Here is a 26259-nt window from a genome sequence, read left to right as displayed (position 1 = left end):
AAAATTCCAGCATGAGAATTTGCTCAATAAACAGGAAAGGAGTTTTGAGGACCCACCGCTGAATGTGAAGATTAACCCCGTGGTTGCCGGCCCTGGGAGGCAGGCAGTTTCTCCACTGGCCCTTGGGGAGGGTCTGTCTTCAGGGTCCTCCCTCGTGACTATGGCTGGGCTGCTGCGAACTGTTGGTAAGTGTAAGATTCACTTTTCTAACATCAAACTCAAAATACACGGGGGCATATGAGATGCTCTCATTTACACAAGGCCTGTGTGACTGCAGGTTACTTGCAGACAGCAACATCTAGTCATTCAGCAAATATTTATTGGGTGTCAGTTTTCTGTGGGGTAGTAAAAAAAAAAAAAGAGAATGAACAACTTGAGATCAAAAGCTCAAAATCCAAAGAGAAAAGAGAAATAAGGTACCCAGAGAAATCCAAGGTAGAATGGGGACAGCTTCAGGGAAAACATAAGGCTCGGAGGAATTTGGAAAGAAGTATGTTCCTGGTCCAAAAGGGGGAAACAGGAGAGGCTGCCTGGAAGAGGCAGCTCCTGAGCTTGGTCTTAAAGGTGGGAGACCAAGTGGATCAGAATTCCAGGGAACATGGCCCAGGAACCTGCACGAACAAGCACATTGGGATTTTCAGACAGAGTTTGAGAAAGAGTGGAATGAAGAACAGACCAGCTGCAGCAGAGGCGGGAGGAGGGATGATGAATTTAAGTAAATAGGAAAAAAAGGATATTTCACAGGGCCGCATGTGTAGCCAGCATTTTATAAGTAAACAGAGTTGAACAAATAAACAAGTGGAAAGGAAGCCGGCTGTCGGAACTGGCATGGTGTCTGCAGCCGGTGCACCTGTGTTTGGCAGCTCCCCAGGGAGGCAGGGAGCGGGTCCTGCCACTAACAGGGCTGTTTCCCTGTGGGGACATGGGGACTTTCATCAGTAATGCAACGTGTCAGGCGGACACAAGCGCTAGAGCCAAAGACTCTTCAGTCTGGAAGACTGTCTACCAGGATGTCCAGTGAGCATTCCGAGAACTCGACATTGATACAGGATTGAACGGAACTTAGTGGAATAAAACTGACAGTCACGAATCTCATGTCTTTAATCCATTTTATTAATTAGCATCTTCCAACTGGTAATCATAAGCCTTTCTTTTTCTTTTTTTTTCCTTTTAAGGAAATGAAAATGAAATCCCAATGAAATGTTTTTTAAAAGAGGATCACTTTAAACTAAACTATTCCATTACATGTTGGGTGGAGAGGAACTCAGAGGGCACGGGGGCTCCTGGGGTGCCGGAAGTGTGGCTTCGTGATCACCATGCTGTATGTTCGATCTCCACACTCTTCTGTATTATGTGACATCTCAGTAAAAAGGTGACGTGAAGAGGCTGTCTCTGTTAGCGGCAGAGATGGAGAAGTCAGCTATCAGTTAGGATGTGTACGCTCCACTGACCTGCGAACTGTGAAATCTCCCGGAAACCATGCTAGTTTTGTAAGGAATGTAAACACAGCCCTCTGTTCTGACCAAATGGATCCTTTCTATCCAGTGGCCGCCATTTTTGCCATCTTGGTTGGAAAGTGTGAACTTAGCTCAGGAGGAACACTCAGTATCATTATCCCCTTCTGACAATGTTTCCTCACCATTGCCCGGCCTGGCCCGGTTGGCCACTCCCCTAGGACGTCCTTAGAGCCGTTTCAAGGGGGCCCGTGAATAACCTCACCTCCTTCCCCTCCCTGTGGAGCAGAATTAAAGCCTAATCCCCAGAAAATGCTCTTCACCTTTACTGGCAATTCCTTGGGTTCCTTGATTTGTCTTACCAACTCCACATTAAAATGTTTATTTGGGTTTTTTTTTTTACTATAGACTTACAAAAAATTAGGATTCAATGTTTATTTTGTCTTCAAATCCTACAACTGTATGAGCTGATGAGAGCAGACTTTTTCCCCCTTGGAATCCTGGAATTAGCAAAAAAAAAAAAAAAATAACGGGAATTGGGAGGGCACGAGATGAAGTCCTCTTTGTATGAGACGGAAAAAGAACCTCCCCACCAAGAAGGCAGCTACCATCGTTACAGGCAACATGATGGTTACGATCAGATCTTGGGTAAGAGGAGCATTTAAATCAAAACTACAGTGAGGTATCACTTCACACCAGTCAGAATGGCCATCATTAAAAAGTCCACAAAGGATAAATGCTGGAGAAGGTGTGGAGGAAAAGGAAACCCTCCTACACTGTTGGTGGGAATGTAGTTTGATACAGCTGTTATGGAAAACACTATGGAGACTCCACAAAAGACTAAAAATACATTTACCATATGATCCAGCAATCCCACTCCTGGGCATGTATCCAGAGGGAACCCTAATTTGAAAAGATAAGATTCATAGCAGCATTATTTACATAGCCAATACATGGAAACAACCTAAATGTCCATTGACAGATGACTGGATAAAGAAGTTGTGGTATATTTATACAATGGAATACTACACAGCCATAAAAAAGAATAAAATAATGCCATTTGCAGCAACATGAATGGACCTGGAGATCGTCATTCTAAGAGAAGTAAGCCAGAAAAGAGAAAGAAAAATACCGTATGAGATCACTCATATGTGGAATCTAAAAAAAAAAAAAAGACAAATGAACTTATTGCAAAACAGAGACAGACACACACATAGAAAACAAACTTATGATTACTGGGAAAGGGCAAATTGGAAGTTCGAGATTTGCAGATACTAACTGTATATAAAATAGATAAACAAGTTCCTTCTGTCTAGCACAGGGAATTATATTCAATATCCAGTAGTGACCCATAATGGAAAAGAATGTATGTATATGTATGACTGAATTGTTATGCTGTACACCAGAAATTACTTCAATAAAAAATAAATTTAAAAAATTTCAACTAGGCTAATTGAAAGGGAAAAAAGTTTTTAAATTAATGTGATCATAGAAGTAAATGCTGCGGGAAATTGACGCTGGCGGGGGCGGGGGGGGCGGGGGGGCGGGCGGGGTGACCTCCGCCAGATAACGGAGAGATTAGGGAGAGTGTCTTCCACAGTCCCTACAGGACACAGCTCCGCTTTGCTTGGATCTTCCTCCTTATAAGGCACGTCTTGTCCTTGGGCAGAAGTGAAGGTACTGTTTGTGGTGTTGCTTTTTCTCATCCAGCCCCGGCTCCACGGCTTCCCGGGGTTTAAACACATCCCCGCGGCCACTGGAAGTGGGAGGTGATCTTTGGGGTTCTCTCGGATGCCTCGGGAAGCCTGTGCCGCCCCAGGCCAGGGGTCCTCTCAAAACCCGGTCCCCCTTTCCCTTTGCTCCTTCGGCCTTTTAAACGTGCTTCTTTCCGGCTGGAGCGCGCCAGCTACTCCCACGGAGAGCTGGGTGCAGGGTGCGATGCTAAGCACTTACCGCCAGGAGGTGGGAGAAGTGAGGATCCAGAGGAAGCAAGAGATGCTCAGCTGAGCTCGGACAGATCTCAGGGGGGAGTAGGGGGGCCTGACTGTAATGCACGCGGCTTCCCGAGTGTAGAAGGGGCCCAGTCAGTTCGGTGACCCTCTCAAGGTCTGTCTTCCTTCAGCGCACCGCCCTGTCTGTGATGGGCCGGTCCTGTGGGTCTGAACTCGCCCGGGGCTGGGAAGGCACGCTTGGTTCTCCCCGGGCCTCACGCGGGTACCGCTGCAGGGGGGCGCACGGTGGGGACATTTGTCCTGCGAACACCCACTGGGCTCACCCACTCCCTGTTTCTCAAAGGCTTTTCTATCGGAGTAGTTTGGGGTGAGAGATTTTCCTGGAATGCAGTTCTGAACCCAGACTGTGAAGACTTTCAAAAGCAGCGCGGAACACTGTACTACTAGAGGCATCGCTAAGTGCAGTGTCGGGGATCGAGGAAATTCCGAAGGCCTGCGCGGGAGGGAGCGGGCCAGGGAGGCTGGGGAGGCGGGGGCGCGGAGAAAGCGCAGCGAAAACTGCGGGCGAGACCGGAGGCCTGAGCGGGGGTCGGGCAGAGCATCCCCAGCCCTTCCCGCGCCGAGGCCTCCCATCTCTGGATGCCGCCCCTCTCCGGATGCCGCGGCCCCTCCCGAGGCAGCCGGACCCCGCTTGCCCTTCGCGCGCGGTCCTTGGCGGCCCCAGCCCCCCGAGTCACGTGGCTTTGTTGGAACCGCGGCCGCAGAGAGGGGGCGCGGTGGCTCCGAGACGACGCTTGGCCCGCAGCCCGTGGGCACAGCGCCTGCCTGGTGAGTCCCGCCCCGGCGGGGACGCAGGGACCGCCCGCCCGCCCAGTACCCCGTGGGCAGTCCTCCCGCGGCAGTTCCCCCGCGCCTCGTCCTCCCGCGCCCGATCCTCCCGCGCATGGTCCTATTGCGCCCGATCCTGCCGCGCGTGTTTCTCTCGGCTCAGCGGCTGCCGCGCGCGCCTCCTTCCTGCCCACCCGGTGTAGTCATGGCCGCCTCCTCCGCGCCGCCCGCCGTCCTGGTCATGACCGCGCTGGCTCTACTCCTGCTGCTGTGCCTGGGGCCAGGTAAGGGAGAGATGCCAGGGCGCCCTGGGGAGGGGGTCTATGAGGACGTGGGGGCCTAGGCACCCATCCTGAGCCCGGGCAAAGGCCAAGGGGTAAAAGGGGTCTTGCGATCTGCCCTTGCACCGTGAGAAGTGGCGTGCTGGGGCAGAGTCCAGAGTCCAGGGCAGGGTCTCAGATGTGCGCGGTAACCTTGTGAAAGTAGGCGGTTGGCGAGGTGCAGGGCGCTGCGGGAGCTGGAGGCGGGTGGTGCGCCCAGGACTGAGCCCAGCCAAAGGACCACCCCTAGGGTCCCGTCCAGGCAGTCTGTTCCCCGGGCTTCACTCGGTCAAGTTCCAGGCCTGCAAAGCTGCTAGCAGGCCTTACCTCCCAGATGAGGAAAAGTTCTTAAAGGAGAAAGGCTGAACCTTCTCTACTTCTCGGAGCCCTCTGTGAATGGGTTGAAAAATCCCGGTTTTGTTCTCTACAAAATGGGCACATTCATACACAGGCTGCAAACGAAGTGGGTGGGTATGCAGGCTTTCGAACCCTGGGAGCCCACAGACCCCACCTGAGGACCACCCTTCAGGGCTCACGGGTGGTTTCCTGCAGACAAGAGTGCTTTTGATGCTCAGGACGAGAGGCTGTGTGGTGTGGTGACCCCAGATCTGCTGCGGAGGCGCCAGAGCTGGAAGGAGAGGGGTGACTTCCCAAGATCCCAGGCTGGTGCACTTCCCAGCACAAAGCAGCCGCTGCCACATGGTGGTGGAAATGCTAGACTCCCTTGGCTGTTGGCTTCAGTACTTTGGGTCTTTGGCACAGGTAGGGGATGCCAAATAGCTGACAGGAGGCCCCAGGCAGGTCAGCCCTGGGGGTGCTGGAATAGTAGGGAGGGGTGGAGTGGGGAGGGTGAGGCTGGTCTGATCTGGGACCACAGGGGAGGCCAGGGGATCATTTCACATCAGTGAATTAGCACCTCCCCCTTTGCTCTTCCCGGGTTTTGTTTTGTTTTGCTTTTTTTAAGAAGCACATCTGAATAAAGTGAGTATCAGCTATGAGCCACCCCTTTTCAGGACTTTTATTTCATTTCTACCAAGAATGTAATGATGGGAGTCAGTTAAAATACTATCATCATTGAGCAGACACGTGAGAGTTCTTAGGACCCAAAGTGAAGAATCTTTATCTCTATGTAGAGTCCCCAAGGGGGCTGTCTCTGATGCCCAGAAGCATTTAATGGAAAAAGATCAATTTGTTAAGAACTTCAGAGGGGCATCCTGACACTCTGATCCCACTCTGAGAGCTGGCACCAGGTAACTATATTTGATCAACTCAGGAGCGCCTTTTATCACAGCCTAGAAATAGTGACTAGGGCTGTTGGGGTCAAAAAATCCACAGTACTACTGGGGGAAAAAAATCACAGCTCTTCTTTTGTTGTTTATTCCTTTCTTCAGATACACGGGGCATGCTGTCCAATTTGATGCATTAATATTTACAACTCCATGTGTAGTAATTGGCACGGTGGCATCACCAATCCATAATTTAGGGCTTAGCCACGCTTTTCAGTTGTATGGCTGAATTTGGTGAGACGTTTATCTCTGGGGCTGTAGTGAGACACGTTTGCTGTGAGAAACGGCAGCTTCATCACAAATGCCTAAACCTAACGTCTGTCTCAGCATCAGGCCATGTTTCCTCTGTCAGCTGTAACGCGCTCTTATGGCAGGCAGACAGACCTGCCTACCTAACAGCGCAGGTACGATCAGATGCCCCCACAGGTCCTCAAACCAGCTCCCCGGGCGGAGGGGCTATCAGGTCAGACTCATCATTTCCCATGAAATGATTGGGCAGGTTGGAAACACTTTCAGATCTGAATGAAAACAGCAGCAAACAGTATAAGTGATGCCCGATTATAAGCCAATCAGGATAAGCTACAAAACGGGACTGAACTTTCAGAGCGCTGAGGTGTTTTCCAGTCACTGGATTTAGAGCCCACCCTGAATCCAGTATCATAGCCCCTCCAGATCCTTAACTCGTTACATCTGCAAAGACCCTGCTTCCAAGTAAGTTGACATTAGGAGGTTCTGGATGGATATGCGTTTGAGGGGGACACTATTCAATCGACTGTACCATGAAAAGTCATCTACAGGCAGGTACGTGTGACAGGTGGCTGCCCGAATATTGTGACCAAGAAGGGCTAAAAAGTCAGTGTCATTCTACCTAGGAAAGAGCTCAGATTGGCTCAAGAGGGTTCAGATGGCCCCGGTCAGCCATGGTCCTTGTCAGCAGTTTGCGCCACGGGCAGCCTGAATTGCGTTTTCTACACAGCAGGAAATGCCAACAAGCATTAACCATTGTAACACTACCAAGTTGCCAAAGCAAGCTTTTTTGTGTGCTTTTTTTTTTCCACTTCTGATTTTTTGCATTTGAGAAATTTAAGAGCACAGTGCAACCCAGAAACGGTTTCTATTTTCATCCCTTCAGGTGGCGTAAGTGGAAATAAGCTACAACTGATGCTTCAGAAACGGGAAGGTAAATACATAGCCCAAACGGGTAAGGGTTGCAGCCTTAACTGGGTTGCAGTGAAAATGGCTGTGTTGCGTGTGCTCTCTGGAGTCTTGGGTTTGGAAAATCCAAAGTGTTTACTCCTTAAAAGGTGAGCAGATCTGAAGGGTTCGTTCTGTGGGTCTGCGGTGTGGGGTTTCATCAGGTAAATATTATTGCCTGTGGATGGATGCTTTTCTGAAAGCTGGCAGTGTGTACTCAGAAATCAAAGGAACAGAGCTGCAGCTTTAGCTGGGTGCTGTGGATTTTAGAGCACGTGCCTGAACTTGGAGCACTCACGGGTTCAGTTGCTGGGACAGCGCAGGGCAGTATTGGGGTGGTCCTTCGGATCCAGTTAGCTCTCAGGGGAGGACTGAACAGAAAGATCGTATTGTTACTGACACCTGTTGGGGAAGGCTCCCCAGATAAATGTGGAAGTTCAGCAAAATGTCATGGAAACCGTCTGGGAGCCACGCGGGCGGTTCTGGGCCAGCTGTAAGCGGCTCCATCAGTCGGACCCATTGTGGACTTGTGAGCACTTTTCCTCGGAACTTTCATCTTCACCTGTAAATTAAGAAGTAATTGATCTGCCCCTTAGATTGAAGACATGTAACTACATTTTTCAAGTGAACATTTAAGCACTTATTCTTGCCCCTAGGTTAACGGGGGGTTCCAGGAGGCTGAAGTCTGCTCCCTTGTGGGGGTGAGGCCGGGCCCTCATGCACCTGTTTCCCAGTTAGCCCCTGCAGGGACCCCCCCCCAACACGTGCTGAGCCCACGTGACCCCTTTTGGGGAAGGGGCTCCCAGCATCGTTCCCAGCACTTCCAGCCTCTCCCGAGGCCCTGGTCCATCCCCGGTCTGATCTAGGTGCCTCCCTGGGCTGGGCGGCGTCTCCCCTAGGACGAGGATGACACCGGGGGTGATGGAAGCTCTCACCGGGCCAGCCATTTGAAAACAGCTGAGATAATCACCACGCCTCTGTGTACATCCTTAGCTTTTTTTCATTCAAGTCAAGCCAAGCAACACATATTGAGCACCTACTGCATACAGAACAGTGTCACAGGTCCCGAGGGAGATACACGGATGAGCAAGAGGTGAAAAAACAAATGCTCTGATACTTACCCATGTGATCCACGGACACTCGGGGCATTTAACTTCCTTTTCCTGCACAGCTCCCCTGAGATGGGGACTGTCGGTCCAGGGTCGCAGATGAGGGGACAGAGTCTCACAGCTGGACAGCAGGGCCAGCCCAGGGCACAGCGGCTTCCCCAAGCATGTCTGCACAAGTGGGGCCTTTTAGGCAGCTGAGCCTGGGATGGAAAGATGTGCAGGGAAGTCAGTCTCACTTCAAGAGGAACCTGAATCGTCTGTGATCACAGTGAGGCCCAGAGACAGTGGCTCAAGATGACACTTTGTGTCCCTGCAGCTTGATGCGAGGACTTGCTGTGCCTCTAGGCTGGCCTGGCCTGGCCCTCTCAGGCCCTGGTTCCAGCTCTTCTTCCCTCTGGTCTCCTAAGCAAGCACAGTGTGCTCTTGTTTGCACGGACAATGAACGCACCCCAGTGTGGCCCTGGATGCCCAACTGTTTCCCAAACGCCCCACGGGAAGCACCAACCAGCTCCTATATGGGGCCTGGGGCCTTGGGGCTGGGTGCTGTGGACTGAGGTCTGAGATCTGAGGTCTGGGGCCTGGGACCTAGGGGCTGGGGTCTGAGGTCTGGGGCCTGGGACCTGGGACTGGGGGCTGGGGCTTGGGGGCTTGGGGGCTGGGGGCTGGGACCTGGAGTCTGAGGGCTGGGGTCTGGGGCCTGGAGGCTGGGGGCTGGGACCTGGGTGTGGTGAGGAACTGCAGACCAGGAGCTGAATTCTGTTCCTGCCCGGCTCTTTGGCTGTGCCCAGAAGGGAGAGCTCACTGACAGAGCCTGGGGGCTGATGGCGTGAGCTGCGCTGTATCCCGCATCCTGTAGGAAGGAAGGTGCCAGTTACAGCATTGCCTGCGGGGTGGGGCTGGGGGAGGGGGAGAGAAAAGAGCAACACAGCCCTTAAGGAAAGAAATCATCTTTCCACTTCGGGGGGGTGGGGAACCGGTCTTCCAGCGCCCGCTCCCACGAAGACCCCGGTGGCCGTGCCCGAGAGCAAAGCCAAGGAATTCCTGAGCGGCCTGAGGCGCCAGCGGCGGCAGCTGTGGGACCGCTCGCGACCGGAGGTGCAGCAGTGGTACCAGCAGTTCCTGTACATGGGCTTCGACGAAGCGGTGGGTGTTCTGGGTGCCGCGGGCCTGGCTTCCGGCAGGGCATTCAGGGATGGGGGAGGCCTGGCTTGAAGAATCAGGCACAGAGAATTAAGTTTTATTATTTGCTCTGAAATCGGAGCCTCGTTCTGTGCCACGTGCTGGCCAGGCATTGGATCACATGACCGTCAGTCCATCGCGTGAAGGCATCCCCTGGAATTTTCCATCCCAGGATGCCCAAGCAGGAATCTCTCCCGTCAGGTTTTGGAAGCAGAATTCCAGAGAAGTCACCGTCCTTGGCTGGGACTTAAATTCATCAAGCATCTTATTTTCTTAGGAACATTTTGAGCGTCTCTGTACAGTTTTGCCTCAGTGTCCTTAAAATAACTCACTGCCTCCCCCTTTTCAACTTCACCTCAAAAAAAAAAGTCAGAAACAACAAGATCAAAGCAAAGAAAGACCCATGAGGATAGTGGAAACAGATGAAAAAAAAAAGTGCCTTTTAAAAAGACAGGCCTTTGCAAATGTTTTGGGGAAAATTTGTCAATGCATTTGCAGGAAACTATGGTTCAGTTCGTGTGTCCAGGTAGCGTGAGTGGACATATTAACTAAATTAAGGGAAAAGAATACTTTTTCCTTTTAAGGAAAACAATGAAAATGAGGATTGAGGAAAGATTACAGTAACTCCATGTGCACAGAAGAGACTAGAAGCAAACTCAGCAAAACATCAGTAGTGGCTACCTTTGGCAACGGAAATCGCTCCCTTCTTTGTCTTCCTCTCACATATACATTTTAAAATGTTATTTTTGTATTCATAAAATATTTTAAAAATTTATTGAAAAAATATTTTAAGCCCAAACCTCAAAAAGATTCTAAAATGAGAAAAACCAAGAAACAAGCCTACTTCACTCTGAGAAAAAAAAACTGCAGCATTGTGCAGAAAGCAAGCTGTCTCCTTTTCAAGGCCAACGCTGGGGAGGCTCAGAGGATGCCGGAGCCCCCGGCTGAGCTGACGGAGATGAAGGTAATATTGTTCTCACCACAGCCCCGACCGGCCCGCTGCTCACCCAGAGTGGAGGCCTGGGAGGAGGAAGGCCGTGGCAGGGAGGCTGGGGGTTCCAGCCTTACCAAGGTGTCTGAGACAGTTAGTGTTCACTGGCAATCTTACTAAAATAAAAGTAGATTCCTGAGACCCAACCACCAGAAAATTTGATCCAGGACGAGTGGGTGGTGCCTGCCTGAGAATCTGCATTCCACAGCCTCCTGAGAGATTTGGCCGCACGTTGAGAAGAACTGGTCCTGAAGCCCAGACTTCCAGACACGCTCCAACCTCCCCAGGCAGTCTGCCTCTGCTCCCCTATCTCTGCCCTTTTGCTAAATCTCCCCAAGTCCTGAGCGTGGACATGAGCAAGTCCCCAACTAGACCCATCTCCTGCCCTCTCCCCACAACCGTGCAGATTAGTCTGTTTGAATATACGGATTCATAGTTGGGGTGGAGAGGGTCACCAAATGGTCCAGGGGGACAAAAGTACAAACTTCCAGTTATAAAATCCACAAGTCCCAGGATGCAGGGCACAGTAAGATGACTAGAGCTAATAAAACTGTATTGCATGAAAGTTAAGAGAGTAAATCTTAAAAGCTCTCATCATAAGGAAAAAAAGTGTTGTAACTACCCGAGGTGATGGATGTTAAGTATACTTCTTGTGGTGATGGTTTCTAAACAGACACAAACACCGATTATGTTATATGTCGGTTCCACCCCAATAAAGACCTGGAGGAACGGCGGAGACCAGCTGCCCCAGCTGTAAACCTGAGGGTGCTCTGTGCTCCCCCATCCTCAGCCCTGCCTCCCTCTGCAGGCCTGTGTGAAGGCAGCTGTTTCCCTGTGATCTTGCAGGAGCCATGGGCTCCTGGAAGGCAGGAATTCGGTCTGTTGTGGGCGGCCCTCCAGTGCCCGGCACAGGGCTGGACAGGCTGTGTTCTCGTGAGAAGTGTTGGTGGCACGAATCAGTGCCCCCAGGCCTGTCTGGGCGACACCACAGGTGTGAGAGCCACCAGCAGACGCGGCCACATCCCTGTGCCAAGGCTGCACTGATTCCATCCAGCAGCGAAGCCTCAGCCTGCTCCCTGGCCCCGGCAGGACACACAGGTCAGTGTCTGCCTCGTCCGATGTGCAGCGCTGGGGATCAGGCGCAGGCGTGACTGTACTGGGGAGATGTCCCTTTTATTTACCAAAAAGAGAAAAACGCCTGCATCTGGGGCGTCGGACGTGTTCAGGGGTGTGGATGCACGCCCCTCTGGGGGAGGGCTCTCCAGCTGCTCGCGCTGACCTCTGGCCCAGGGATGCTGTAGCCAGGAGCTCCTCTTCTTTTTTCAATTATTATTGATTATGTTTTAAATGGAAAGATAGTTGATTTACAACGTTGTGCTAGTTTCAGGTGTGCAAGGTGATTCAGTCACACGTATATGTCTAATCGTTCAGATTCTTGTCCATGATAGGTTATTACCAGACACTGAGTAAGTCCCCTGAGCGGCTCAGCAGGACCTTGCTGCAGGAGTTGTTCTCAGCAGGGGGGTCGTTTGTCTTTGACGAAAACCCACCCCAGAGCAACGCTGTGGGTAAGATGGGCTCCAGGGGATGGCGCCTTAAACCCCTCCTCCTTCTCGCTTCCTACAGAAGTTTGAGGACGACATCACCTACTGGCTTGACAGAGACCGGAACCGGCACGACTACGACGACTACTACCAGCGTCACCACGATGAGGACGTGGCCCTGGGTCCCCGGGCGCCCCAGAGCTTCAGGCATGGGGCCAGTGTCAACTATGATGACTACTGAGGTCCCGCCCGCGGCCGTGGCTGCGCCCCGCCGTCCGCTGAGCCTTGTCCTGGCCGATCCCATCCACCCACGTCTGTGACCAGAGAGGAAGCATTAAATTGAAAAAGATCAACGCCTTTGGAGATTTCGTGCGAGTACTTAACCATGTGTTTCATTTAAAGATAGGAATAAAAGCATTCTGTTAAAAAGAAAAGTCTCAGAATTCATTTCGACGAAAATTAAGTGGGCGACAGTCTTCCTGGAGGTTTCTGGACAGGAAGCAGCATCTCAGGGGCACCTGCCCTCGGCCATCCCATGCCCTCCCGAGAGTCCTCACCTCCGCCCCAGGCAGGCCGTGGCGTCCAGCAGGCGTCTTCAGTGTGTCAAGATCCATTCCATGCCAAATGCCAAGTAAACAAAAAACAGGCAAGAAAATTTAGTTGGAAATCACTGAAGGTTACAGAACAGGGTGGGAGGGTTCTGATCGCCCACAGGGATGTGCAGGTTTGCTGTTCCCCTCCTGCCCTGAGCCGGGGCTGGACCATTAGTGATAGCAGGCAGGAAATAAAGGGTAATTAACAGAGAAAACACAGAAGTCTGGTTGATTTCAAAGCCTCACTTATCTCAAAAAAATTAAACCTTGTCCAATGAATTCAAGAAGGATCTGAGAATATACTTTGCATCGTATTTAAACAACCTAAGTGGATAAAAGAGAAAAGTGCTGTGGGGGTGGTGGGGGAGGGGAGGAAGATTAGGGTGGTGGGGGAAGGGGAGGGAGGTGGGCGGGATGGGGAGGTGAGCGGAGATTCTGGACTGGTTCTGACAGGAGGTCTGTTGCAAGCCTGTGACACTTGCCAAGGGGAGGGGCCTTGTACTTTGGTGGGTCACAGACCCCTGGGCAGCCTGATGGAAGCGTCTGTGTTCAGGATTTTTGCATCCTATGTCCACGGGGAAGGTGGGTTTTCCTTGTGGTTTCATTTGTTTGGTGTCAAGCTTATGCTGGCCTCTTAAAATGAACTTTTTTTTTTCCAGTTTGTTCTTTTAAAAATATATATATATATTCTAAAATTGAAGTATAGTTGATTTACAATGTTGTGTTAATTTCTGGTGTACAGCACAGTGATTCAGTTATATGTAAAATATATTCCTTTTCATATTTTTTCATTATAGGCCATTATAATGTATCGAATATAGTTCCCTATGCTGTACAGTCGGAACTTGCTGTTTCTCTAACATGAACTGTTTTCTATTTCTCTGTGCAAAAATGTATCTTTTTGCTTTGTTGATCTCTTTTTTAGCCTTCTCTATTGTATAAATATCTTTTTTCCTAATTTCTTTCCTTCCATATCTGTGGGTCTTTGATTTATGTTAGATCTTAGCTCAATTTTTGCGCCTTTAAAAAAAAAAGTCAAGCACTTAATGTTCTAAGTTTCCTTTCAAGGGTTGTCTCCCGTGAATTTGATGTGAAAAGTGAGATGAAACCTTCTATTTTCAATTATAATTTCTCCTTTGACCCATGAGTTGATTACAAGTGTTATTAAATTTCCAAGTGAATGGATTTTTCTAATAATCTTATTGGCTTTGTTTTCTAACTTAATTGCGTGTGGGTTTAAAAAAATGTAGTCAGATTCCAGTTCTCTGAAGTTTGCCAAGGCCAGCTTTACGTCTGAGCGCGAGTGTGCACGTATCCCTGGAAGGAACATGTCTCTCCAGACATCACACGCAGTGAAGCCCATGAGCTCAAGCCCCACAGTTACACTGTTCACATTTTCTATTTTCTTACTAATTTTTTTGTCTGTTTGATCTACTGGCTACTGGTAAATGTGTTAAAATCTACTATGATGATGGATTTGACACATTTTTCCTTTAATTCTGTCCATCTGGCTTCATCGGAGGCTGCAGGCAAACTCCCGTGGGACACACACACTTAGAGTCGATACACGTCCCCACGGGGACGCTTGGGGTTCCTGTCCTCTGGGGCTCCCACCCAACTGGAAGTTTCAAAGGAAGCATCCTCCCTGCTCATTCCGGGGGATGGGTTCATCTGTCCCTGGTCCCACATCAGGGTGGAGCCTTTTGGGTTCTAAGAAATGTCACTGTCTTGTGACCTGTGAACCAGGTCACCATTTCTAGTCCCCAAAGCGCTTCTGTTCATCCCTGCTAAGTAAGTGGGGCGGCACTTAGCTTAGGCCAAAATAATGACAACTGAAAATACGACACCATCCTGAGTCCTCTCCTTCTCACACCCGACCTGCCCAGCTCTGACCCTCGGTTCCAGAATTTTCTGGGGAATTCAGCACAACAAATGAAACAAAACCACATGGATTCTGTCCGGATCACAGGGATTCTCCTTGGAAAAACACATCCAATGAAGAACCCCCTCCCCCCCAGGTGACTGTGTAGGACAGGACGTCCAGCTCACCCTGGCTCGTCACAAAGACCAGCACGGCGCCCCTCCTCGGTGTCCCGGCGGGATCGGCCACGGCCACACGGAGCCAACTGACTCGAAAATGTGCTGCTCTAATTTGCTGCATGTACTTCCATTTGTGTAAAAGGAATAAAAGCCTCCTAACACCAAACCTTGAAAGAACTCTTACTGAAAGTGGAAGTCCTCTGAGCTCCGGCTCAACGAGCCTGGTTCACAGGTCACGAGACAAGTGACACTTCTTTTCTCCACCTGGTCCTTGCCTCCGGAGGAGGACACCTGCGGTTCTGACCCTGTAAGACCTGGACCCTCTCCACACTGCAGTGAGCGCTGTGCACGGGTCCAGCCCGAGCAGCACAGAAATGTTCCCAACATCCACTCAGCAAGGCACAGGTCGCACCAACCTGGATGTTCGCAGAGTTTTCTTTTAACTGAAATTCTCCAATATTCTTGTAACCAACCCAACCATGCACTGTGCAAAGCAGAAAGTCAACCTTTAAAACTGACAGTTTCAATATTTTATTAAAATAGCATTTTTAACCACTGTTAACCAAGAATATGTTAACTTTGCCCCCCCACCCCCCCGATATGCAGCACAACACAGTAGTGATTTCAAATATCCTGGATCGACCGTGATAACCAACAGAAATATTTCAAAGTCAAGTTTGCAACTAAAAACTAGACCTTGGAAAAATTCTGAATTAGAAGAAACAAAGCTCTCAAACAGAATTCTTTTATCTGCCTGAGAATAAACGTGGTATTACCACCCACCGGCCAACACTGTGGGGTCTGCTTTTCCCCCTTTATGCATAGTATAACGTCTCATTTATAAGTACCCACTTCATAAATAAATCGGCATTTTTCACCCCATTTAATGTTCTTTTTTTCAGCTTCACAAAGAAACCAGTAAATAAAACTGTCGGCGACAGTCCCGACATGGGCTCTCACAGCGAGATAAAAACCTGGAAAACACGCACAGGTGCACTGACGCTATTTTACGTAAAAAGACAGATTTAAAAAGTGCAAGGCAGAATCTGCAGTTCTTGATGGGAGTCTTTAGGCACATCCATTTCGTAAAAAGCAAGCTGCAGGATGAATTCCAGTTTGTTCTTCACGACACCTGTTTAAGTCTTTCTTTAAAAAGAAAAAAGAAAAAAAAATTACATCCGGTCAGGTGTGGCCCAGGCGCCCCTGTCCTGAGGGGCCCTCAGCTGTGGCGCATCCGCCCCTTCTTGATCCGCGCGGGCTTCGGCTTGGGGATGTACTGGTTGTTCGCCTGGTACTCCAGCTCCTTCCGGAAGTAGTGAATCGCCTTGTTGAGCCCCTCTTCCAGCGGGACCTGCGTGCAGAGGGCGAGGGTGGGGCGGGGCCGCCTCCGCGCTGTGGGCCCCACAGACCCCACCCCCCCCAGTGCGCTCCGACCCCACGCCCCGCGCTCCCTCCGCCTGCCGACTGAGGGTCCGCTCCGGGCTGAAGCCGGCACACAAAGGGCACTTCTGAAATACCGCCCGGGGCCACGTGGGCCCCTCCCTGGAATGTCGCGAGGAGGAGGACGCTCGGTGGGGCCACGTACCACGAGGCAGCGGGACCCCACTTACCACCGGCTCCCACCCTAGCATCAGCTTCGCTTTCTTGATGTCTGGTTTCCTTTTCTGGGGGTCATCCTGGGCTTCAGAGAGAAACTGAATTTCACTCCCGCTGCCTGAGTTGTTGGGAAAAGAGGGAAGAGCACCACGGACGTGACTTTCACCGTGCAAGTCAAAGTGAGGTCCCACCTGCGCAGAGGACACAGTGCCGAGGGCAGAGCGCGCCCCCACGCCCCCTGCCCCAGGGGCTGTGCTCCCGACCCCGCGGCGCTCAGTGAGCGCAGGCCCGCGGCCCCTACAGGTGTGGGCCTCCCCGGGGGGGGGGGGGGATGAGGGGGAGGGCCCCACGCAGACCCCCACCCTCAGCCAATACAGCCCATGAAGTGGTCTGTGGTCCTGATGCCCTGACGGCCACCCTGGCACTCACACCCTGAGGGCATCAAGGCCGGCAGCCAGGTCGCCCTCACCCTGTCTACCCGGGAGAGTGCGGGGGGAGTGACTGGGCCGGCTGCGGGCCGACGCCTTACAAAGGCCCAGCCACCCATGCCCTGCAGGAGTCACCCAGCGAGGTTCAGCCATCCTGCTGCACAGACCCCACACAGAAGGCTGGCTTGTCCAGCATCCTAGCTGGGCCCACACCCCGCTGGCCAGCAGAGCAAGGCAAGCGACCCTGGCCAGTCCTGCAGAGGAACCCCAGCCCCGGTCACAGAATGTGGAGCAGAGAGAACACCTGTTGCTTGAAGCCAGTGGTCGGGGGGGAGGTGTCACAGCCACCCACGGGGTCACACCGCAGCTCCCCTGGGTTTCAGGCCACTAGTTCTCAAACGTCAGGACCACCTGAGGACCCGGTCAAAGTGCAGATTCTGATCTGGGAGACGCGGGTGGGGCGTGGGATCGCGCGTCTCTGAAGACCCGGCCTTCTGGGGTGGAGGGTTTTAGCTGGGACCCCAGACGGGCCTCCCCATTTAGAGGGGTGCAGATGGACCCCGCAGGAGACGCTAGGGAAGCGGGCCTGCACGGGGGCAGCTGTCACCAATGTCTCAGGAAGGCCATCCACTGTCCCGTCCGACCGTCCAGGCTGGTGGCTGACAGCTCCGTGCTGGCAGGTGCACCCCGCAGAGCCGGCCAGCCAAGCGTGGGGTCCGGACTGGTGCTTGGGAATGCCCCACCCTACGAGGTCCAGCCAGCCACAGTCCAACCTGGCTGTGTCTGGACTCAAGTGTCTGACACGCCCTGGGAAGCAGGTCCCCTGGTGCCCTCTTCCACAGGGCCAGGGGCAAAGGTCACGGCCAGTGGGCGCCCGCAGCCCAAGGCTGGTGGAAAAAGTCTGGATGCCTGCGGCTCAGAGCATTCTCTCTCTCTGGGGCGACCCTGTGTCCACACCACCTCCAACACCTCATGGCCAGGCTGGTGAGAACTGCAAACAGAGCTTAAAACTCGTCCTGGATTCTGTCAGAAACACTCTCCTGCTTTGAGGGTCCACACGCACCGCGGCCAGTGTGTGGAATCTACCAGTGGTAGCCATGGACCTCGTGTCAGGCCCCGGGGACAGTGGGCCCTCCCGCTCCACTCAGACCTGCAGGGTGCCAACTGTGAACGGAGCCAGCCCCTCCCCCTTGTCTTTCTGTCCCTTAATTAAAGAATCCCAAACAGTGACATGCTCTGGTCAAGCTCTGCGCTTCCCCCAGTTCGCTGGCAGGTACTAATTACACGCTCTCCGGGCGAGGTGGTGTCCCTCACAGGGTGAGCGACACTTCAGTGTCGCTCACCAAGGCATCTGTCCTACTTACCAACAAGGTTTTTAATTAACTGAGCGAATTCTAGGATTGTGTGTTCCTCGGGGTTCCCCTAAGGAAGAAGAGATCTCTGGTGAGACGCGCACTTGGGGCAGCTCCACCCCCGCAGGCTCAGAGGCCCCGGACTCCAGCCTCGTCCGTTTCCCCGGGGCCTCGGCCGTGAAGGCGGCGGTGGCTCAGCCGGGTGGCTGGCTCAGCCGGGTGGCGGCTCCCTCCGCCTTGTCCTCCAGGATGCCTGCTGTCCGATGCCCTAGGGCCAGGTCAGGAGTGTCTACTGGACACACATCCCCAGGCCCGGACATAGGACAACTTCCAGATGCAAGGTTATGGTAACTGCGGTGTCACTCTGGTGACAGTCTGGTTTTGCATGACCAGCTCTCCCAGAACTCTCTCCTGCGGACACCAAGCCACCATCTCAGTGACAAAGACGGTGAGCTGGTACGCTCCCCGACAGAAACAAAGTACACTCAGATGTGGCTCCGGGTGGCCGGAGGGAAAGACAGGGTGTGGTTACGAGGGAGCTGATGGGGTGCACGGGGGGGGCTTTAATAAAACCGCCTTCCCCCTCACGCTCCTCCCCACCACACGCAGCAGCCGCCTCCGCCCTCCCTTCCCAATCCTGCTTCTCCCTGCGTGAGGCCACCGTGAAGTCTGGCAACTACACGTCCTCAGCACCCTCCTTCCCAGCTCCCAGTCTCGTCTGAAGCCGGAGGGGGTGGGGACGGGGCAGGAAGGGACTCGGGGCCGACTGAGCACCGAGAAGGGGCGGACTGGCTGCGGACTGAGGGGTTGGGAGGAGCGCCCTCTTTGCTGGGGTTACTGGCAGACACCCTCAGACTTTAGGGAAGACAGGTTCCTACAGGAGATGGAGGCTCCCACACGTCCCTGTGCAAAAGCCCCCCAAAAGGAGGCAAGAAGGACACGGCTTTCACAGCAGAGAGTGGTCAGGAGGCTGCTGACGAGACGCCCACTTGTAGGAGGGTGAAGAGGAAAACGGTTCAGGGCGGCCCGGCCCCCCAGGTGTCAGGAGGTGGGCGCTCGGGATGGGCGGAGGCTCACAAAACACGTCTTATGCGGTTTTACTTCCAGTTGCCGATTTCTTGCACGAAAATGGTGCTGGCTGGGTGCTTGCGGCCACCAACACCCACAGCTGGTCGCAGCCCCACCGGGAGTGGCCTCTCCGGGTCCCACCCTTTGCCTTCGGCAGGGTGTCCTCCCAACCCAGTGGGAGGAGAATGTGTCTAAAGTGACCGGTTACAAAAAAAAGGACAAGGAAAGGTTTCCAAGGGAAGTGGGTTAAAGAAATGAGCCAGGGGTGGGGGGCACCCCCGTGAAGCGGAGCCCCTTGCAGTGGGGGTTGGTGGCCGAGGAGAGGACCCGGAACAGACCCCAGGGCTCCGGCAAGGACGGGGCCGGGTGCGGGCGGACTCACCAGGTTGACCGGGCTGCTGACATTGCTGTTCATAAGGGCCACCAGGCCGTTCACCAGGTCACTGGAAGAGAAGGGGCCGGGTCAGGTGCGTCCGACACGGGCCACCTCCCAGAAGGAAACCAAAGCCCACATGGGAGCCTGGGCGTCAAAAGAAAGTCCTGCGAACAAGAGGGTGGCGTGGAGGGTGCTCAGGGCTCGTGGGGGGACGACATGGCATCTGGGCTTTGCCTCCCGCGGTGGGTGCAGTTACCACACCGGACGGCAGCTGGGTGACGGGGCGGAGTTCTCCACTGTGTGTGTTTCTGAAATCCTTCAGCAACTAAATAGTAAAAGTAAATTAAAGCAGACACCCCCCCCCAAAAGGTGGCATTTCTGCAAGTTTCTGATGAATGTTCATGTTGGCCTGTATGGAAAAGCAAACGATTTTTTTTCATGTAAGACTCCTCCCGTGAACTGAAGGAACTCCAGTATGGAATCCCCACACTGGTAAGTCACAGACAAAGCCAAGCGATCCTGAGATAAACTCCCTGGACCCTCTGCTCACCACCCTCCCGACCCCGCCCCGCACCCTAGGGGACAGTTGGGGGCACCTGGATGTGGCGTACACATCGTGAGAGCCTGGGCCACGACGGTGGCGGTGAGGAAGCAAACTTGTGCTTGCCAAGGTCTGGTTCTTATTTTCAGAAGCTTTAGAGTGTGGTTCTGTCAAGAAAAAGTTACTTCATAAAAATGACACCTCCCCGCTGGGCCAGCACCGTCTGCCTTCCCTGCCTGGGCTTCCGACGAGACTGAGGCTCCGCTCCCAACGCAGTCGGCCCGGCACGCCTCCCTCCGCCTCTGCTGTCTCCAGCCAGGAGCGGGTCCCTAGGCTAACCTTCCAAAAGAAAACCTCAGTTTGGGCTTTCCTTGTCATTGAAAAAGAGAATTTTCTTGGTGGGGTGTTTAGCAAACAAACGAGTTTCTAGGATTTTGTTTACAACACAGTGTGTGTTTTATATGAAGGCGCCTACATTAATTCCGTCCTCACGGACCAAGCACAGATGCAAATAACCGCTGGCTCTGGATGACTCCTCTCTTCTAGAAACCAGCAAAAAGTCACTTCACACTAAGGCAGCAAGGCCCCCACAGTGGATTTCTCTGTGGATCTGGAAGAGACTTTAAAAGCTGCCACTCAGTAGCATCCGTGTGGGTTTTAATCCTGAAATGGGGGGAGGGGGTCTACCTTAAGCTGGAGGATGACGGACTCTCAGGCCACTGTCCTCGGGGGAGATTCATCATTGCCTCTTTTGCAATAAACTGGCCACTTTTAAGGTCCAAACTGCACAAGTGGCTTTTTAAGACAACACAGCATGCTTTCGTTACAAGGGTGAGGGCGTAACCTAAGCACGGACACACCGAACACCATCAGGCCATGTGTCATGCGACGTGTCACCCAGGACCATGGCTGAGTCCCCCGGAGACCGTGAGATGCTGTTTCAGGGCAATTGTGGGTTTTGGAAGCAGGTCATTTAGTTCAGTAACTACACACATTGTGCATTTTAACTGTGAAGTAAGAGTCTCAGTTTCTATAAAAATGGCTTATTTAAAATAGCCAAACTCTGGTAAGTTAACTCTCTCAGCCGAGCCCCGAGTGACCGGAGTGCAGGCCGGGAAAGCTCTCTCCCCGAGCTGGGTGAAGTCAGGGGAGCCTGAGTTCACGACAGACATGAGGCCATCGGATGGTGCAGCTTCGTGAAGGGAGGGTCATTGGCCACATTTCTAGTGACCCAACTGCGGTCCTTCCAGGTTGGACGCTGGCGTCTGCATTGGTGACAACATGTGAACCGCACGGGCCAGGCAACAGGGCACATCCTGTCCCCGGCTGGAATGCGGCCCCCGCATCCACGCTTAAAAGATTTTATTGACTAGCAAAAAAGTGGTTGTGGGTTTTTTTTTGTTTGTTTTCTGAACCAGTAGCCCCACATCTCAAGGAGACGTCTTCCTGGGACCCTCCCATGATCAGAAGCGGTCACTCGGCCGAGGGGGCTGGGGGCCGCCCAGAACTGCCACCACTTCATCCGACAGCCCCCCTGGGGTGGCTGCCAGGTGCCAGGAACAGTATTTTCTGAGTGACGGGGGTTCCAGGGCAGTTGCAGTGAAAAGTGAAAACCATTAGAGGCAAAACACAACTAGATTTTACAGAGATTCAGGAAACCACGAATGTACGCAGAAGTCACACTAACCACGCCACGTGGGGAAGTGAGCTCGGCAGGTGCGCCTGCTTGTATAATAGCTCCTCCCCCAGAACCCAAACTGCACTTTACAACCAGCCGCCAACTGAACTGGCCGACCAAAAGCCAGGCTTACGAGGGCGACCAAGAGAACCGTAAGTGTCAGCACGTGACACTGTTCAACTAAGTCCTTAAGAACACTTTTGTTTGCATCTGGTTTCAACATAAAACCCGACATTAGGACATTCGATCTCATCCCCCCTTTATGAGGACAACCTCGTCACCCCAGAAAGCCATGTAGGTGTAGGTGTGTTGCAGGTGGGGCTGTAGGTGTGCTGGGAGCCTGAGGCCTGGACTGAAGCCACCGGTGGCCCTCCGGCTGGCGAGTTTACCTGCGAGACGCCAGGTGGCAGCAGGGCCCAGCACATCTCACCTCCAACCACAAAGTCCAATGCAAAGTAACAGACGAGCCGGTCAAGTGTAACTTTTAAACAGAGAACTGAGGGGCTTCCTGTGTGAAGACCCGCGTTAACCTTCAACCCAGCCCTGCTCGGAGCTGGGAGGATAAGGAACAGGTGACCCACGTGGGGTCCACGCCGCCCTGAGCATCTTACCTGACGTACTGGAAGGCCCGCGTCTGCGACCCGGATCCGTATACCTGAGGGGAAACCAACAGTCAGGTCCCGAAACCGAGGACAGAGGCCTTTAAACCCTGGGGATGGGGGTGCCTGGCTACAGCCACGGGCCAGGAACATGTGCAGATCTGTGCGGGCAGATTCTGATCCCCAGTGCCAGGGGAGTCTGTGGCCCAGGGAGCCAGGTGACCATCCATGGTCCCTGCCCTGTGTGCTCCCTCCACATACTGTCCCCTGGCTGGGCAGCGGGGAGGCAGGAGTTCAGGATTGACACCCCATCAGACGTCCGCCCCTCCCTCGCCCCCGAGCAGTGTCCCTGCACCGACCGTGAGTGGCTCCCCCTGCAGTGCCTGCAGGATGAAGTTGCTGACGACCCGCCCGTCGTTCATGTGCATGCGGGGCCCGAAGGTGTTGAAGATCCGGGCCACGCGCACCTCCACGCCCTCCTGCAACAGAGATGGGGGTGACCCTGTGCCCCTGGGGCCGCGGCCCCCAGCTCGCACAGGTGCAGGTAGGAAAACTCTGCTCCTTGGTCCAAATGACAGAGCTCTTCTGTCCTGAGTGGAACACTCCCAGGGAAGCCCCAGCGCGGCAAGGACTTAGGAAGCTGGGAACCAGAGCAGGTGGATACAGATAACCCCTGCGGAGGCCCGTGTTAAAGCAGAAGTGAACTCGTTCTTATGCCCATTAGGTAACTGAAAGGAAAGTAAAAGAAAAAAGGGCACAATTTGGAGGCACTGGGAAAAGGGAGGCACGTGTGAACTGCCAGTGGGCGACCAGGCAGGAACAGGTCGCTGTCACAGCCATGCCCGGTGTCCACGCCCAGGAAGCCAGCCTGGAAATCATCTTACAGACCCGGAGACGGGTGGGGAAAGTTGCGGACGCACAGCTGACTCGTGGTCCTGGGGCGCTGGGCTTCCCTCCCGGCCCCGCGTCCCCCGGAGCAGCTGGGTCTACACTGTGAGCCTGGGCCCGCCCGCCAGTACCTGCTTCATGTAGGCGTAGCACATGGTCTCCGCCACCCGCTTGCCCTCGTCATAGCAGGCGCGGGGCCCTATTGGGTTCACGTGGCCCCAGTAGTCCTCGCTCTGGGGGTGCACCTCCGGATCTGCAGGGGGACAGTGAGGCGGCTTCAGGATTTCCCTGCTTTCGGGTCCACGTGCACGGAGGACAGTTCCTACAACGCGAGTAGGGGCCTGGGGAGGGCAGACGTCTGCCCGGGAGAGACCTCCCCGCTCCTGAGCGTGTCTCCAGTCCAGTGGGGCGTGGCCGTCTTATCTCTTGTATTAAGTGACGACAGTGTTTTTACAGGGAAAAAAATGTAACCAAGAGATCCAAGCACCTTAGTGTTAAGTGTCTCCCCTCTCACGCAAACTGTTCTGAACTTTCAGGCCGTTGTACAAACTAAAGTAAGTATCTCCGTAAAAAGACATATGGTCCAATTTCACATTGACAAATAAGTAACTTGTAAAGCTGTACTTGTTGAAAACGCTTTAAAAGCCTCTCTCTGGATGACGACGGCTTTCCCCTGAGCTGCCCCCAGAGCAGACCTGAGGCCCGGCAGGCTGGCGGCCCTGGTCGTCCAAGGACCAGCGCCCGATGCAAACGACTCATGCCTCCAGCCCGCACTCTGGCTTTCCCAATTCCTGGTTTTCTGGTGTATAAATCAATCACACTTTACGATGCACCGGAGGAACAGATTATTTAAGAAACCAAGTAATGGATTCTTTTTTAACCAAGCATATTTTTGGAACCTGAATTAACACCTCATCTATCTGGTGCAGCAGGGATGGGATATGACTCGGCTCTAAAATGTGTAAATCTCTGCCAGGAAGTCAGGAGCTCCACATCAGAGTTCACTTCTTGCTCAGGTTGCAGCTGAAGCCCAGGGGCACGGCAGGGAGTGTGGGGACGGACAGGACAGGACAGGACCGCGTGTGCCCGGGCCGCCCCTCCCCGCAGGCGGCCGGCACCCCCTCCACCGCACACCCAGTCTCTGTGGCTGCCACTATGGTTTGTTCCTCGTGCGGGAAGCTCTGGGACAGATGCTCCCCGAGAGCAGAAGCCAGTGATGGGGGTCCACATGGATGTGTGGATGAGGGGAGGCCTTTTCTGGGGATTTCTGGTGAGGCGGGGCAAGCTGGGCTCCAAGAGAGATGGCTGTAGTGTAGCCAAGGACTGGGGGGGGCCCCTCAACTGGCCCGTCTGGGCTAAAATGACAGGGTGTGACAGATTTCAAGTCCTCACAGAGTCACTCTGCTCTGACAGAGAGTAAAGGTGTGGAGGACACCCGACTTGGAGTGGAGTCAGCCCCTCCCCTGCAGCACAGGGGCAGAGCGGGGGGAGGTGGGGGGGAGGACCAGGCACGGGATCATACATGGTGGGTTCCTGCAGCACTGCTGTCAGACACACCCGACATGCGGGGCCCAGCAAGTCCCACCCTCGGGGCATCCACAGCTCCAAAGACCTCAGGCTGCGATCAGAGACGGGATGATGAGTGAGGGAGGGGTGGATGTGGAAAAGACCAGGGGCCCCTGGGCCGGCCATGCGCCCACCTCGCCTGAGTCAGTTAAAGGACGCAGCCTGGGTGGCGCTGGCACCGCTGCTTCTGTGACACGGAGAAGCAAAGGGCCACTGAGGGCCGTACAAGGACTGGCCAAGCCTCTGCAGGGTCTAGTTACAGGAAGGACAAGGACGTGAGGTCCCCCCGACCACCTGCTCCAAGAGCCGCGGGGGCACGGGTGGGCAGGTGGGCGCACCTGCTGGGCTTTGGTTACAAGTGTGTAAAGCAGAGCAGAGTCCGGAGCACGGGTCCCTTCCCCCCATGACAGGATGTGACCATCCAGTGGGGCCACAGCAATGTCCCACTCACCTCCGTACACCTCTGAGGTGGAGGCCAGGAGCAGCCGCGCACCGACTCGTTTCGCCAGCCCTGCGGGGAGCAGAGACAGCACAGGACACCGTCAGTTCAGGGAACAGGGACACACGCTCGTTTCTGCGGCCGATTTAGGCAGTTTCTTAGTGTCGACAGCATCTGAGCATCCATGCGTCTCCACCTCTACTTTGGAGCCAACGTTACAACAGAAACAGTGAAGAAAACACAACCGAGCCCCAGAGCGCTGTGCTTGGCTGTGCGCGTGTAACTCAGCGGGGCCCAGTGCGGTCCCAGGCCTGACCTGGGGTCTGGTGAGGATTCCTTCGCCCAAACATACCGCCTGGTACTCCATGGGGTAACTCCCCCCACAGGCAGAAGGCAAAACCCTTCGAACCTTAACCCCACTGTCCCCACAGCGGCCAGCCTCCTGCTCCCACCCCCTCACACGCCCCCAGCACCTCCAAGTGCCCAACCCAGTGTCTCTGGGCACCTCCGTCCCACCCCCACCCCCGCCTCCTTGGAGGTCCAGCTTCCGAGAACCTTCTCTAAAGCAACTGGCCACAGCCTCTGTCCCGGTCCGGCCCCTCCCAGCCTGTGCCCCCAGCATGCAGAACGGAGCAGCAGCACCTGGGGTGCTCGGGCGTCCCCATCACTGTCACAGTCCCAGTCACAGGAGGCCCTGCACCAGAGAAACCCACTGCCCCCAAGTGACCCCCGACAGGGCCTCTGTGCACAGAAGCCATCAGGTGAAGGGCCAGCTGCCAAGCCATCCACGCAGCTCTGCACAGGGTGCAGGTCCCACACGGGCTGAGGAGGGAGAGCCGAGGGGCGCACAGGCTGGGTGGGGATGAGGGGATCGGGTGTGCGTGTGCAGAGCACACGGGGGAGGGTGGGCAGGGGGGCAGGAAGATGCCTGGCGAGGAGAGCAGTGCGGAGGAGAGAAGCAGGTGGAGACACCCTGCAGACACGACCACGCGCTTGGGGAAGAAAATGGCCAAAGGGACGCGGCCAGAGGTGGCAATCATGGGCCCTTCCTCCTTGCGCAGCCTCTGCCCCACAGAAGCCGGCCAGGTGCATCTCCAGACCCCACTGCCGCACGGAGACCACGGGGCCAACGAAGAATCCCGAGGTCTTTCCTAAATTAACTTTTCATGTGAGAGGAGTGCGGATTCACAGGTGGTTGTGAGAAACCACCAGAGACCCGAGCAGCCTTAGCCCACTTC

General features: G+C 54.0%; 2 protein-coding genes across 3 annotated transcripts in view; one reads left to right on the top strand and one right to left on the bottom strand.

Moving 5' to 3' along the window:
• The first annotated feature begins 4249 nt into the window (after window positions 1-4249).
• On the top strand, window positions 4250-12443 carry ECRG4 (ECRG4 augurin precursor). Its single transcript, XM_010991881.3, has 4 exons — window positions 4250-4518; window positions 6973-7020; window positions 9129-9286; window positions 11940-12443. Exons 1-4 carry the CDS (start codon window positions 4350-4352, stop codon window positions 12096-12098), a joined length of 534 nt encoding a protein of 177 aa, XP_010990183.3. The 5' UTR covers window positions 4250-4349; the 3' UTR covers window positions 12099-12443.
• A 2566-nt stretch (window positions 12444-15009) lies between these two features.
• Window positions 15010-26259, bottom strand: part of UXS1 (UDP-glucuronate decarboxylase 1) — a 32297-nt gene continuing 21047 nt past the window's right edge. For both annotated transcript variants that reach the window (XM_031441019.2, XM_064481774.1), the window contains 8 exons: window positions 25034-25093; window positions 23148-23269; window positions 22488-22607; window positions 22141-22184; window positions 19317-19377; window positions 17879-17936; window positions 16101-16204; window positions 15010-15841 (listed from right to left, as the gene is read on the bottom strand). In XM_031441019.2, coding sequence (XP_031296879.2) covers window positions 15710-15841; window positions 16101-16204; window positions 17879-17936; window positions 19317-19377; window positions 22141-22184; window positions 22488-22607; window positions 23148-23269; window positions 25034-25093 — 701 coding nt within the window. In that variant the 3' untranslated portion in view covers window positions 15010-15709. The remainder of the gene's footprint in view (window positions 15842-16100; window positions 16205-17878; window positions 17937-19316; window positions 19378-22140; window positions 22185-22487; window positions 22608-23147; window positions 23270-25033; window positions 25094-26259) is intronic.

The sequence above is a fragment of the Camelus dromedarius genome, chromosome 33 (genome assembly GCF_036321535.1).
Source record: "Camelus dromedarius isolate mCamDro1 chromosome 33, mCamDro1.pat, whole genome shotgun sequence".
NCBI lineage: Eukaryota > Metazoa > Chordata > Mammalia > Artiodactyla > Camelidae > Camelus > Camelus dromedarius.
This window is presented reverse-complemented; position numbering and strand designations above follow the sequence as displayed.